This window comes from Thermobia domestica, chromosome 4, assembly GCF_964235325.1.
Source record: "Thermobia domestica chromosome 4, izTheDome1.hap1.1, whole genome shotgun sequence".
NCBI classification, from domain to species: domain Eukaryota; kingdom Metazoa; phylum Arthropoda; class Insecta; order Zygentoma; family Lepismatidae; genus Thermobia; species Thermobia domestica.
Window position 1 is genome coordinate 15,077,800 of NC_137457.1, and position 15,765 is coordinate 15,093,564.

General features: G+C 34.8%; 1 protein-coding gene across 1 annotated transcript in view; it reads right to left on the minus strand.

The window, feature by feature from the left end:
- The window catches only part of LOC145683741 (uncharacterized), a 179,973-nt gene that overhangs the window by 17,245 nt on the left and 146,963 nt on the right, over window positions 1-15,765 (minus strand). The window contains exons 7-9 of the mRNA XM_081755271.1: window positions 9,155-9,211; window positions 6,006-6,059; window positions 712-768 (exon numbers count right to left, since the gene is read on the minus strand). Of these exons, the coding sequence (XP_081611397.1) occupies window positions 712-768; window positions 6,006-6,059; window positions 9,155-9,211 (168 nt within the window). The remainder of the gene's footprint in view (window positions 1-711; window positions 769-6,005; window positions 6,060-9,154; window positions 9,212-15,765) is intronic.

Sequence of the window (15,765 nt, forward strand, 5' to 3'; positions counted from 1 at the left end):
CTGTTGGTTAGGTTTGAAATTATAAGGTGCTGAGAACATCCAATTTAATGTGTATATATATATACAGTATAGTTCATTTCTAAACTATACGACACATTAAATTCATTGCGTAAAATAATCTAATTACAACACTTGATCTCTTGTTTTAAGTGTTATATATTAAAATCACTATTATAGAAGAAAAATAAACAATAATAATAATAATAGCCATAACAATAATAATAATAACAATGTTAACTTTTTAAAATATTAACAACCTTCTAAAGCAGCTTTAATAAAACTTTTTTTTTTTTTTTTTTTTTTTAGCAATGAGAGCAGCTCTCATTAGTCAGAATATTCTATGGATCATTCTTTTCTTGTCTCCTTCTAAAACAAACTTATCGTTATTTTTTAATATTTTATTAAATATTTTTTATAATAGTATTTTTAACATTATATCTATTAGTTGTTTAAAGCCATTGAGTGATATAAATATTATTTTATGATAATACATGTATATATAGTCTAATATTTGCGTAACCTGTTCCTCTTTGAGATTCTCAACTTTAGTGTGCAATATGCAATAAACTTAAATTTTAATATTTCTGCTCTTTTTTATTGTTATTATTATTGTTGTTAATGTTGAAGCTAAGAGGAACGCTCCGCAAAAAACAGCTTGAGAAATGCTGCTCTAAGTATACATTATTTTAGATAAATAAAATGACATTTTACCTGCAAACTTTGCGAATCTATCTCCTCGTTGTCTTGCCTTTTCAATCAATGAAGCAGCTTTAATAAACAAAAAAAGCATTAATTTATTCAAAGCACATAAATAAGATAATATGCCTGATGAAAGGAATCAGTAATTGCCGAAATTTGATTGATTTGTGTTCACGACGTTTGTTACAAAAACATGTAAATACGACAGTATATCTGATGAAAACAATGATCAATCGCCGAAATTTGATTGATTTGTGTTTAGACGTTTGTGACTGACGAAAACATATAAATATTATAATACATCTGATGAAGGCAATGATCAATCGCCGAAATTTGATTGATTTGTGTTTAGACGTTTGTGACTGACGAAAACATATAAATATTATAATACATCTGATGAAGGCAATGATCAATCGCCGAAATTTGATTGATTTGTGTTTAGACGTTTGTGACTGACGAAAACATATAAATATTATAATACATCTGATGAAGGCAATGATCAATCGCCGAAATTTGATTGATTTGTGTTTAGACGTTTGTGACTGAAGAAAACATAAATATTATCATACATCTGATGAAGGCAATGATCAATCGCCGAAATTTGATTGATTTGTGTTTAGACGTTTGTGACTGACGAAAACATATAAATATCATAATACATCTGATGAAGGCAATGATCAATCGCCAAAATTTGATTGATTTGTGTTTACGACGTTTGTGACTGACGAAAACATGTAAATACGAGAATGCATCTGATGAAGGCACTGATCAATCGCCAAAATTTGATTGATTTGTGTTTAGACGTTTGTGACTGAAGAAAACATGTAAATATGATAATACATCTGATGAAGGCAACGATTAGTTCCAGAAATTAGTTTGATTTGAGTTTACGTCCTTTATGACTGACGAGGCTATCTGCATAGGAAGAGAAGACACTACAGGTAAAAGCGAGGTCTGAGTCGATGTAATTCTTTAGTGATCCCCCACCGATAATCGAAATCATGTGAAAAACGCACAGGGTTGAAGATTTTTCAGAGGAAAGAAGGGAAGATTTTTAGGATTTTTAGACAGAAATAGAAAGATACAGTATGTGATATTGAGAATTTACATTTAAGAAACAGATATCTGGTTTCGGTAGAAACGTAAAATAAATTTTAACTGGAAACTGCGACAGTTTCATTAAAAATAAATGCAACACGTAAGGCATAATAAATTATATTCAAATATTTGTTGCCTTTTAATTATATTTTGGTGAAGACTGTATCTCTTATCAGTTCAACAACTTTTTAATACTTTCAAAAAAATCTTATTTCAGAACGCATCAAGTTTCACAATCGCTTGAAATTCCGATTTTGTTAGTTTACACTAGTTCCTCTTCTTGACATCATTACATCACTACCCACCAAAACTGTGATATGATTGAAATGACGTTGACAGACAGAAGGCTAAGATGCTAAACCAAATTATTCTTAAATATGAGGTTGTTTCGCCGTTTAGATAGGTGATAAGAATACAACATGTTGCCCTTTTTTCCTGAAGAGTAACCTATTTTCATAAGTTGGTTGTCAATAGAGTGTGAGAAATCAGTTTATCTAATTAAAATATATATAATTTCCTTGCACTAACTTATGAAAACACTTTTAAAAGGGCTAAGGACTATCATTTCTTTGATTTATTAAAAATGGAAGAAATTGTTTTAGGAGGAAAATAAAAACGTTTGACTTAAAGCGTCCCATAAAACATAAAATTTATGGGAAAATCATGAGATGTGGTAACCGCAAGCGCACGTACCACCAATTAGATCAGTGAAAAATGCCGAAACTGAATTATAAGTTAATATTAATATACAGGGCTGTTGGAAATTAATAAACATATAACATATTTATATACACTCCTGATCAACTTACGTACCATTACTTATGTTCCCAACATTTTCCTGCTTTTCCTTTCAATGATTGATACTTTCTCATCAGTCTTAAAAGACTTGGTTATTATATCAAAGGATACTTCAATATGACTTCCGGGTTCACCCATTATACCCTATTAGAGCTCCTCCGTGGCTAAGCGGTTAGCGTACGCGCCTTTGGCGTGGGAGGCCCGGGTTCGATTCCCGGCGGGAGCTCATGTGGTTCGGATTCCACGTTAATCAGTAGGTCCACGTCTCATATAGCCTCGCTGCTGAAAGGGACGCTAAACTAAAATCAACTCAACTCAACCCATTATACCCTATTCACACAGAATATTTCAGTAGAATTTCTGAGTCCACATCAGATTCACACATGTTATCAGAGAACGTTGGAAATTAGCAAAAATCAACCCTATTAAAACTACATGATTTTCTCTTCAGATTCTGGAACAAGCGTCATGTCATCTGCAAACAGACTCCATTAATATTCAGTCTATTACGTCATTTAGTAGGATTGCGGTGGCTCTTAGTGTGGAAGTGTTTTCAATCTCAGCTCTAGCCAAATCGGCTTTGTGGTGTACAAGCACCGTGTGCATAGGTTTTCTCTGTGTTCTCCTACTTTCGTCACGCCATGATTATCATCACAGTTTCTCTTAGGTCCAGTGCAAAATTATTGAACATTAGACTAAAAGAAAAGTAATAAAGTAAACATAAATTCTTATATAAAATGTTTCTGATCAATATACTAAAAATTGCTTTCTGTCACAACAATGGTGGATTTAACACTAGAAGGTTAGGATTTAAGCTTCCTGAGTGTAATGAAGTGCCAAAATAGACAGGTGGACAACATATAGAGCAATTGACAGTATATGCATTGTGGAAAATCACACCTAAAAATATGGTAAAGTTTAGGAAGAATATAATATGTTTTACTGTATTTGAAAGAAAAATCTTGATTTAAAAAAAAGTTCAAGGAAAGAATTATTCTGTGAGGCGTTTAGTATTTAATCAAGCTTATTTAATCATCTTTTCGAATAAGGGGCCGCGGTGGCTCAGTGGTAGAGCGTTCACCTCTGGTGCTAGGGGTATCTGATTCAAACCCTGCTCCCGCTAAGTGAACTTTGTGGTGGACAAACACCGTGTGCGTGGGTTTTCTCGGGGTTCTCCCGTTTCCTCCCACTTTCTTCATTCCACCATTTCACTAATTACTCATAATCACGGTCTCCTTTAGCCTTACCGGCATAACCATGGGACGTAAAACTCAAAAATTTGATTTAATTTCATTTTCATCTTTTCGAAATTCGCCTTTTTTTCCTCATTTTTCAAAATTCCTTCTTGCTTGTCATCGCACACAAGGGCTACTCTGACAAAATCCAGTTTCTTTCAATCCCACTTGGATTGCCAGATATTACATTTTCTCTGTAAGTTTTATGTTTTTCTGGCACATTTTACATTGTTCGTTTTTTATTTTCCTCTAAAACTATTCTTCCCATGTTCAAATAAATAAATTTAAAAATTATAGCCCTAGACGCTTTTGAAATATTTGTATACGCTGGTGTGATTTTTAATATACCAATAATCATTCTCAAAAAATGTGAGCACACTACTATCTTTTTAAGAATTCTAAAAAAAAATGCATATATCCTCACCAAAATAAATTCGTTGAACTTGTTCTGTACAATAAACATCATTACTCATATAAAGAAATTAAAACATATCATCCAGTTTCCACTGAGGTAAATTTATTGAATGTATTTACGTTCAATGAAATGTTGACCTTTACCCTTGATAACAGCTTACAAACTAAGAGGATTTGTGTGATTAGTTTATCCAACTTAATAACTGGTCTGCTTTTCATCCAAGTTTCTTTAGTTTATGAAACAGTAATTTTGTAAATATTGACTGCTCTTCTTAAATGTCTTTGGACGAGTTGCTCCATGTTAGTGTTCTGTTTCCTATTAGTTTGCCATCTATTGGTGTTGAGAGTAAACATTTTCTAAAGAGGGGAGAATAGGGAAGCTTGTCGATAGTATATTGGTGTTTGTAAACGATTGTTCTAGAAGTTTCGAAAAATTGAAATGTCATACTGAAAGAAATATAGGTAACCTACACACTTGACTCGGCCCAAGTGTAGTTCTTATTACTTAAGTTGTTAACTAAAGAAACAGTGTAATTATTTAAATTTCTTGTATGTCTAAAAATTTGATTCCTAAAATGTGTAGAAAACTTTTATATTTTAGCAATAATAAATCCTTTAAGTAATGACGCAATGGATAAGGTGACAGAATTATCCAGAAACGTTTAAGGAAAAAAAAAAAAAGAGTTAACCTATTCTTCACACTACTCAACTGTGTTATTATAGAATTTAGGCATACCTAAAGCTACGGAGCATTATAAATATACGAGGGTCGTTCCGAAATTAATGCCTTCTAATTTTTGTTGACTTTGTATGTCCGTGCCAGATGTCGTTGGTGCAGTGCAAATGCTTGAACCTTCCTTTTCTATTTACCGCTGGTCCCGTTGTTCTGCAGTAGTTGGCGCCAGCATAGGAGTGTTCCAAAATGGAGCCTGATATGGACATGCGTATAAAACAACGACGTGTGATTGAATTCCTCATTGCTGAAGGAATTGCGCCAATTGTAATCCATCGACGCTTGGTAAAGGTTTATGGAGATGATACAATAGACGTGAGCAATGTGAGACAATGGGTACGGCATTTTCAAAGTGGTGAAAAGGGTGTTCATGACAAGCTACAGCCCGGTCGACCCTGCACAGCTGTCATCCCTCGCAATGAAGAGCGTCTTGATCAACTCATCCGTGCTGATCGCCAGATAACAACCAGAGAATTGTATACAAAGGTGAATGTCGACTGTAATTCCTTGGAAAACATGCCACAACATTTTGGTTATCGCAAAGTCTGTGCGAGATGGCTGCCACGGATTCTTACAGAAGAACACAAAACTCAGCGAATGGAAATTTTTCGGGACCTGTTGGATTAATACGAAAGTTAAACGTGACAATTTTCAAGACTCAGAAGCTGTTGTCAAAGCTGTAGGAAGTGGTTCTCCTCAATTGGTTCCGATTTTTACAAGCGCGGCATACAGGCTCAGGTTCATCGTTGGCAAAAGTGCATAACAAATGGTGGGAACTATGTGCAAAAATGACAGTCTGTAGCTGAAATATTGCTATGTTTAGCGCGCTGTTGTTATTTAGGTATCTTCATTAGTTTCCATGAAAAAAAATAGAGGGCATTATTTCGGAACGACCCTCGTATATATGGAAGTAATCGTGGAAAAAACTACGATGGGGTAAAGAAAGAACCACAATAGTAAACTAGGATTAATAGTGCTGTTCTATGAAAGAACTTGTTTGATAGGAATATATTGCAAATTATACTCACCTCTAGCGTAGGCTCTATCTCTGAACTGATTCCAAGTTACTTTGGAAAACTCAACTTCAAAAAGAATAAAATAAGAAATCTTTTATTTCTAGATTTCAATTTCAATTCAAAGGTAAATTTCTAAATAAACTTAATGCCAAAATTATCAAAAATAAGATTATTGTGCCTAAATAATATACAGGGTGGTAAGAAAATATTTGAACAAACTTCGGGTGAAGATTCCTGTGCTGCTTTATACACTTTAGCCGCAAAGTTCTCTTATAATGTTAGGCTTACAAGTTAGGCCTAACGACATATAAATTTTTCCACATATATAACATTCCACTAAACCAATTATTGCCAAAATGTAAATATGAATGTTCACTTTAATATAATCTATAATTCCAATGAAAAGCTGATCTAAACAAAAACATATTTATAAAATAGATAACAATGAACAAACACTCAATACATCATAGCAAAAACTATATACCGTCGAATGGGGTGAATAGAAACACATTTTTGGCTATATGAGAATATAAGTCTGGTAATGTTAAAGATTTTGCGTATCAGATTATTCCAAAAGAAAGGTCTTAATATGCTAATGAATTTCAGTAAACGTCATATTAATTTATCAACTCCACTTTTCTTCACCTTGATTTTTCTTAATGTTTCTATTCACCCCTACCCATGGGGTGAATAGAAACAATTACTTTATTTTCATTGTTGTTTCTTTTATACTATTGGAAAGGTAAAAAAGAAACAGCGTATTTGTTGAAACGAACTATTTATTTGATACCTGCAAGATATTAGTTCAATAAGACCAGTATTACATAAGTTACAAACTTATAAAACAATACAATGCACAATATAGGTATAAACGACCATATAGTTTTGATGATATTTGAATAAGATTTAAACCACTGAAATCATCAGGGAAACTTATCATGAGTTGAGTTGATTTTGAGGTTTACGTCCCGTTCAGCAGCGAGGCTATATGAGACGTGGACCTACTGATTAACGTAGAATCAGAACTACATGAGCTCCCGCCGGGAATCGAACCCGGGTCTCCCACGCCAAAGGCGCGTATGCTAACCACTTAGCCACGAAGGGACCCGAAAGTTATCATATACTTAAAGCGTGCTGACGAACTCTTAATAAAACCCAACAGTTTCGTTCTGAAAATTTCATTGTTTATGTGCTCTCTTATAAAACACTCCCACATATGCATCATGTTCCCATTTTCGCACTTGGGTGCTGAATAGTCTTATCGAGTTTTAGCTTCTCATTTTACCACAGCAAAATCACCAGCTTTAGAAAACCATCATCTAGTTCGTGATCGTCTGGAATCTTGTCTTCTGGAGTGTTGTCTTTCTCCTCTTCCGACAATACAAAGGTAGGTTGAGTTTCGTTGTGATTTGATGAAAATATATCATTTTCAGAAAACAAACCAAAACTCTTACCAGAAACATCTATTCGTACTCTCTTCTTCCCTTATTTAATTTTTTCATCTTCTCTCATGCTCCTGAGAAGATCCATAAGGGAACGGTTTACAGTCTGAGATGACTTTTGCTGTTCTGTTTCTTCTCGTTCATTGTCTTTTTTTGGCAACATCCTCAGTATTTGGTCTCGACAAAGGGGAAAAATTCCACACTTTTCAAATCCAGCCCTGATATCTTTCTTCTTCAGTTTCACACTTTTTTTTTCAGAAGACTTGGAAATTTGTTCTTAGAGATTCATTCCTATCAGGTTGATACATTCCTATCAGGTCCTTTTTTCTGCTCCTCAAGAATTTTCCACTCCTTGAGGAATTTCAAGAATTTCCCAAGAAGTGTTTCTATTCACCCCACTAATTAAAAATTATAGCAATAACCCAGTAAAGTTAAATTTTGATTAACAATAATTTACAAAAGGAAAACTTTTACTATGAACGTCAGTAAATGAAACAACAAACTACAAAATAGGCATATGTTCAAATGCAACAAATATGAAAATGTCATACTTACCAAGAAAGTTTAAGGAGCGCTAAAATACCGTGTAAGATTTCAGTAACACATTAATGCTACTGCCGTCTACCTCAGTGTTCCCAACTCAGTAAAACATTTTGTCTCTGCCCTGGACACTTTAGCCGTATAAGACTATGTAGAGAAATTTCAGTTTTCTTGATTAATTTATCGTCCAGATAAATCCAAAACTAATCTGGGAGTTTTGTTTCTATTCACCCCCATGTTTCTATTCACCCCATTTGACGGTAATTTGAATCTAAATAATCCACATAATACAGTCTCATTTTTATCTTCTTTAAAACATTTTCACTTTGACATGTGTGTACTTATTGCAGCACTTATTTCTCAACAATTCCCAACACTGAAACAAGCAAAAAGGTCCTCTGGAACTTTGGTCAGCGAGGAATAGTTTCTGCGATTTAAGGTGCCGAAAGTGAGGAAAAATGAACTTCAGAGGGCTGTAATTCAAAAAACAACACAACGTAGAGAGTGAGATTTAGAACATGACATTCGAAGTCATACTTACTCGATTGAAAAATGTATGTTTCAAACCTCCACATGAGGTGTGCGACGTATTCCCCAAAAGAACGTAGGGATTCCCTATAACCTGGCAAGTAATCCCTACGTTCCTTTGGAGAATCCCTCGCACACCTCTTGCGGAAGTTTGAAACATATATTTTTCAATCGAGTAGTTATGACTTCGAGTGTCATGTTCTAAATCACACTCTCTACGTTGCATTGTTTTTGAATTACAGCCCTCTGAAGTTCATTATCCCACACTTTCGGCACCTTAAATCGCAGAAACTATCCCTCACTGACCAAAGTTCCAGAGTACTTTTTTTGCTTGTTTCGGTGTTGGGAATCATCTCCCGAAATAGTTTCTTATCACCCTGTATAGATAAGCGGTAATACTATGTAAAGAAACCATCTCTGAAATTTTACAATATGAAATGTAAATTTCTGGTAAATCCTCTTTGAAAAGAACACCATAGTATACTTTAAATTTTATACTTTTAAGTAGTTAACTTAGAAGAAGATGAGAAGTATCAGTAATTCTAGAGTATTGAAAATATCTACACGACTGCTGTAAGCGTTTGAAAGGATGAGTTAGCAACGAAAGAAGATAAAAACAAATTATCAGGACATAAATTGGAATTAACTTACCTACAGTTTGCGATGTCTCTTTCAGTTTCTTTAAAAGGTCTAATGAACGTGGTTCGCCTGCAAATTATCAGAAGATGTATAAAAACGAACTACGAAAGATGTAAATTAAACTATTTTGTTGCAATAAAAATAGTATTTTATCACCAATAACATTTTGAAAATATGTAAAGCAGGAAAGAAGCAATCCTAAATGTAGTTTAAAGAAAACTTCTCAATGATAATAATCAGTCAAATGACGTTTCCGATTTATAGGGATGACCATGGACTTTTCAATTAAGTTTTTGTTTCCGCTTTGACCCGTCACCATTTTGCACAGGGTTGTCGTAGAGAGTCGAGACTTGCTGCATTTTCTTTCATTTTACAACAGCTTTCAAATGATGTGGTACTTAACCCCCCTTTTCATTGGAAAATTTTGAGTTGGACCCCGTCTGGGACCCTGGGAGGGACTCTGGGACAAAGTTTTTTTTTTTTTTTTTTTTTTTACCGCAAAAAGTTTGTTGTTTAAAATGATGGGATACGTGTCGGCCGAGTTTTCCACTTACCCAACCGTTTCCGAACAAATGACTGGATTCAAACTATGCTATCAGGTAATTTTTTGTAGTTCTTACATTACAAAATATGTTGTAACTCACGATATTCCGCCCAGTGGTACGTATAACTTTGGGATTCATCTATTTATAACATATCAAATGCAAATACAATTGTCTCGTTCGGTTCTCAGCGGAGCCACTGCGTGACCCTTCCTTGTCAGTATGATGTCCTTATTCCGAAAAAAAATACGAAAACTCAACTTAGAGGCCGTTCAAAAATTTTTAGATCCTTGATCCAAAAACTAATTATTGACTAAGATCGCAATTTTTGGTGCATTTTTTATCATTCGTAAAATTCTTGGGCAAGATCGTAATCTATTGATCAGGACCGTATTAAAGGGGGGCTTAGGGAGATGTAGCTCCGTGCCTCCAGATAGACAGTGGCCTCTACCCTGATCAAAATCTCAACAAGCTATCTAAAAAGAATCTTAAAGATACAATCGTCATCATAAAATATGACCAAAAATATGAAACATATACTCTTAACTTTTCTACTCTTAACTTCATAGAAAAGTACTAGGCGAAGTCAGCAGGAGCTACATATTTTTTCTAGCTCTGGGCCTCCAGATGGGTTAATCCGGTCCTGTTTTTGACCCCTCTTTATATATATATATATATATATATATATATATATATATATATATATATATATATTAGGGTGGTCCTTAATTTTCGATTTCCGAATTTCTTTGCTCCCAACCCCTAAATTGGTTCCATGTCGGACCAAATTAATTTGTGAAAAAAACGGGCTCAATCGAAGAATATTTAACCGACCCCCAAGCGGCCTAAACATCTGAATGCATTTACAATGTATAGTATATGACAAAAGTTTGTTATAAACTCTTGTAACTTAAAAATGGCTGAGGGAAAGGAATCATATCTTGGATAGAGGTTGTAGAAGAAGATCCATACCTGATATTGAGTAGTGACCGAGATGAGGTGTATCTTTACGTCCACCATCTTGAATTCGGGCAAAAATTTAAAATAGAAACGACCTCGTATGATATATCATTTTGAGGTAGCTTTTGACGACAAACAAACGTCTGCCTTTATTTTCCACTTATCTCTGAACATGTAATAATTGTCAACTATGGAAAATAAAAGCTCCGAAGTAATAAAACTTAATATTCTGTGAGTTTATATCTCTGTACGGGCTGCAGATTTATAAGATTGTTGAATAGTTTCCCTTTTTGAATTAAACCATAAAGTAAGGAAAGAAATGCACATGTCCATCTACTTGGAAAGAAGATGTGAACTTTCAACGTGGGTTGAATATATTGAAAAACATTATGGTGGTGAATGATGTTGCAGAGAGAGGTGTGAAACTGATACAAGAATACGGGAACATTTTAACAAAGGACGAAAAAGAGAAACAATACATACTGCAGATAGTCAGTGAACACAGAAAAAAGTATCCAGATGCTACAAAAATTGGCTTAATGAAGCAGTAGAATTTGGCTAGTTATCCAAAGCCTTCAGCTTTCTTTTATCATCATTTTAAACATTCATTATATTATTTATGTAATTTCATTTCATATAAATAATTTCAATATAGGCTGGTGTGTATTTCGACGGGATGTAATTATATAACAACATATATAATTATTTCCTTGTTACATGTATGTAATAGTTTATTAATATTTCAGTAACCTATAAAGAAAAAAACAATATTGAAAGATAATAAACTATTATTTCAAAGCTAAAAAGAATTAAATGACCAGGGATAAGTTGAAAATATAGGAAGATATGGTTTTATAATGAAAGGTTACCCAAAAACGATGTCACGAAACATCATTTCCATTTAAAATTTTGGGTCCGAATACAAAATTGCGGACTTCAAAATGGCCGCCATCATGCTATTTCTCAAGGTCAGATGTGGATTACTTCCAATCCCTGTATCCAAAATTTGGTCCCTTTCCCTTCAGCCGCTTTAAAGTAAGAAGGGTCTATTCCAGACTTTTCTTATATATGAACATATTGGATATGCATTCAAACTTTAGGTCGCTTGGGGGTCGGTTAAATATTCTTCGATTGAGCCCATTTTTTTCAAGGATAAATTGGGTCCAACATGGAACCAATTTAGGGGTTGGGAGCAAAGAAATTCGGAAAAAAAATTTCGCCATGTAATTAAGGACCACCCTAATATATATATAATTCCTAAAATTCTTGTATTAAAACTTTTAAGGTACTTTTAATAATTGAAAAATCTGTAAATGATACTGATAATGACTGTACTGTTTTCGTTATACAACAAAAGTATTGATTTTATTCGCCACGAACACTAATAACACAACTATATTTAATAATGAGCAACTTTATAATATGTTACATATATCATGTTGTATTCAAGTACGTTATAAATAAATAAATAAATAATAACTTTACATGTTAGTTACGTAGTCATTTTATTCATTGTTATGAGCTTCTTCTAGGGAACGAATTTTTGGGATCAAATCTTGCTTTCTTGTTCATTCCATCCTTATTTTATTCTTCTATATACAGGGTGGTAGGTAACTCCACCGACAAACTTTGGGAGGTGATTCCTTATATGAAATGAAATAAAAAAGTTCTAATAAACATAGGTCGAAAACGTCTCCTTTCAGAGTTATGAACCGCCGAAAATTCGAAAAATCATGTTTCAAAACGTCCTGCCTTAGAAACTATAGGATCTATCTCAAGCGGTTTAAGGAATTACACAGGAACTAGTATGCGAACTATCTAAATATCCATGTTTTACCATCCTCCGTTATCGGCGAAATTAACGCGTTATTAGTACTTAAAGGAGTATCCCTATACCTCAATTTCCTTTTTACAGTTCGTTTAGCAGATAACGGACCACGGTAGAACATAGATATTTAGATAGAGCGCATACCAGTTCCTTTGTAATCCCTTAAACCGCTTGGGATCGGTCCTGTAGTTTCTAAGGCAGAGCGTTTCGAAACGTGAATTTTCGGCGCCTCATAACTCTAAAAGCAGACGTTTTCCGTCCCATGTTTATTAGTACTTTTTTCTTTCATTTCATATAAGGAATCACCTTCCAAGGTTTGTCGGTGGAGTTACCTACAACCCTGTATAGGTAAAAGCTCCATTTTAGTCCTGAATTTTTTAGCCATCAAGAAATTTTGATAGTTTGAAACATTGAAATAGCAGAAATTAAATAAAGTGGACATTTTCTATGGCCGTTCGTAGTGGCCAATTGATTTTTGCGATGATTCTCAGAACGAAATCTTATTCTATACAAATTTAGGACTTGAAAAGAATAATCTCACTTAACTACATACGGAAGAATACAACAAGAATATATACAAGAAGGAAGTTTAAAATTTGATTTCAAGAAATACGTTCTCTCCAAGAAGCTCAGAGCAACAAACATGAGTGAAATATTTTCCAGGAAATTAAAAGAACTTCGCAAATAAAAGAAGTTTTTTATTATTATTATTTGTAACAAATTCCATGGGATATAGAACGTTAAAAGGGCATCTCCACTGACTCCCTACTTTCTTGGCTGGTGAGTACCAGGGTCGATATGGGTATGTAGAAAACTGGTAGGCTCTGTAGGTCATGAATACGTTGATTTTGATCTCACAAAGTGAGGTATGTTCGAACAGGAGTCGAAAAAGAGATCGATGGTCCCGACACTGTAGTAGTCACTTCTTGGGTCACCGTGTGCCACTGGAGAGGCTTTCGGTGGAGATCTTTGAGTCTATTTTCATCTCCTGACTCTGTGGCTTAATTCTATGAGGCACGTTACCCATGAAACCACAGACATCCAACAGGATCCTCACAAGAAATGATGAGAACAAGCCCACAAGCACGTATTATTTTCTTGTGGGGGGGCGTATCTCTGATGACCTACGGGCTCCTAAGGCAATATGAGTATGGAGAGAACGTGTAGACATGTTAGTTTCCGAATATGCAAACTCCGATGTCGTATTTGAAGTTATTCCAGTGCCAGAGCGGAAAACAGCCACACATTGCTGGTCACTCTCAGGTGTTTCGACCCATGCGTCAGCTGAGCTTGATTTGTGTGTCTCTCTGTGTGTGTATCAGGGAACAAATTGAACTGTGCCTTCCCCATAACACACTCCTAGCTACGGGACTGCTGGATATCACAACTAATCCCAAGAATGGGTTCCAACTCGAACCAAACCAAGCTCAGCTGATATATAGGACAAAATAGCAGAGGGCGATCTGCAGTGTCTGGCTGTTTTGAGCTCCAGCACTGGACCAACTTGAAATGTGACTCTCGGGGTTTACATATTCGGAAACTAGCGTGTCTTCCCATTCTCTCCATACCCACAATGTCCGAGGAGTACGTCGGTCACCGGAAATACGCGCCCCACAAATAAACAATACGTGCTTCTGGGTTGGTTTTCATCACTTTTTTGTGAGGATGCTTCTGGATCTCTGTGGTTTCATGGGTAATATGCTTCATAGAATTACGCCGCAGTCAGGAGACGAAAATAGACTCAAAGAATTTCACTGAAAGCCTCTCCAGTAGCGCACGGTGACCCGAGAAGTAACTACAACACAGCTTTTCGACTCCTGTTCGAACAAACCTCACTTTGTGACATCGAAATCAATATGTTCGTGATCTACAGAGTCTACCAGCTCTCTATATACCCATATCGACCCTGGTGCTCACCGGTCAAGAAAGTAGGTAGTCAACAGTGTATTGAGTGGAGATGCCACTATATGACTGTAGAAACAAACCTACTCCATTTTATTCTATTATGTCTTCAGCCAATCCACTCTGGGCTGTTATTACTTACCTCTGTAAGACGCTTTATATTATCTTTTCATTTTCCATTTTGTCCACCCAAAGGTCACTTACCCATTGACTTCTGAACTAAGACTTTATGCGCCCTTTCAATTCATTTATTGGGTTCGTACATAATTATACAAGATATAGCACATGTCAGTGTGTACATTCAAAAGATTTACATACATAAAAAGATACAAGGTTGTTGAGTGAATTTACATTTGTAACGAATTAAGAAATATCAATGAAATCTTTAAAATCTTTTCATTGTATTAATGAAATTACAAAAAAAAAAAAAAAAAAAAAAAAACTTTTAAAATTTGACGGCATGAATTCATCTACAGAATGAAATAATCCTTTCAGTATAATATTTCCGATAGCATTCTTAGATGCCTTAATGTCAGCTGTCTCTTTTACCTCGGCTGGAAAGATGATTATATACACTCTATCTCCTTTAACTAGGGCTTCAATAGATTTTTGAGAAGTCAGAAGTTTCCAGTCTGACTGCAGCTAAATCGTCTCTAATGTTTGTATTATAGTCAAGTCTATCAGAACTTTTTTTTGAAATTAAAGCATTTGCAAATTTTGACAGAGATGCTTTCTCTCGCCTAAATTTTTTAATACCTATCTAGAAGAGATACTGAAAAATAAATCTACAAAATAAGACGGTAGGTGGTAGAATGATTAGATATATACGGTTTGCAGATGATATGGCGCTTGTTGCGGCGTCTGAAGAGAAAATCAACAAGACTTTAGAGAACTTGAGGAAGGATTGTGAAGAATATGGGATGAAAATAAATGTTAGAAAGACAAAAGCCAAATTAGGTCTCTGTTAAGTATAGAAATAAAAAGGGAGAAAATAGAACAGGTGACTAGTTTTCTATACCTGGGTAGTATAGGTATAGGGAACTAGGACTAATGATATGAAATGTGAACGTGGAATAAAAGCAAGGATAGGAATGGCGAAAAAAGCCTTTTGGAAGAACAAAGTACTATTTTCTGGGATCTTGAATAAAGAGTTGAGAAAATGCTTCATGTAAAGTGTTGTACTGTATGGGTCAGAAACATAGACTACGCAAAAATGATTAAAAATGACTGCAAGCTTTCGAAATGTGGGTGTGGCGAAGAATGGAGTGAATTAACTTGGTCGAGCGGAAAAGGAGTGAGATGGTGTTACAAGTGGTGAGGGAGAAAAGAACAATTTTAGATACTATTAAGAAGAGGAATATAAATTGTTTGGGACATTAGATAAGAAGGAA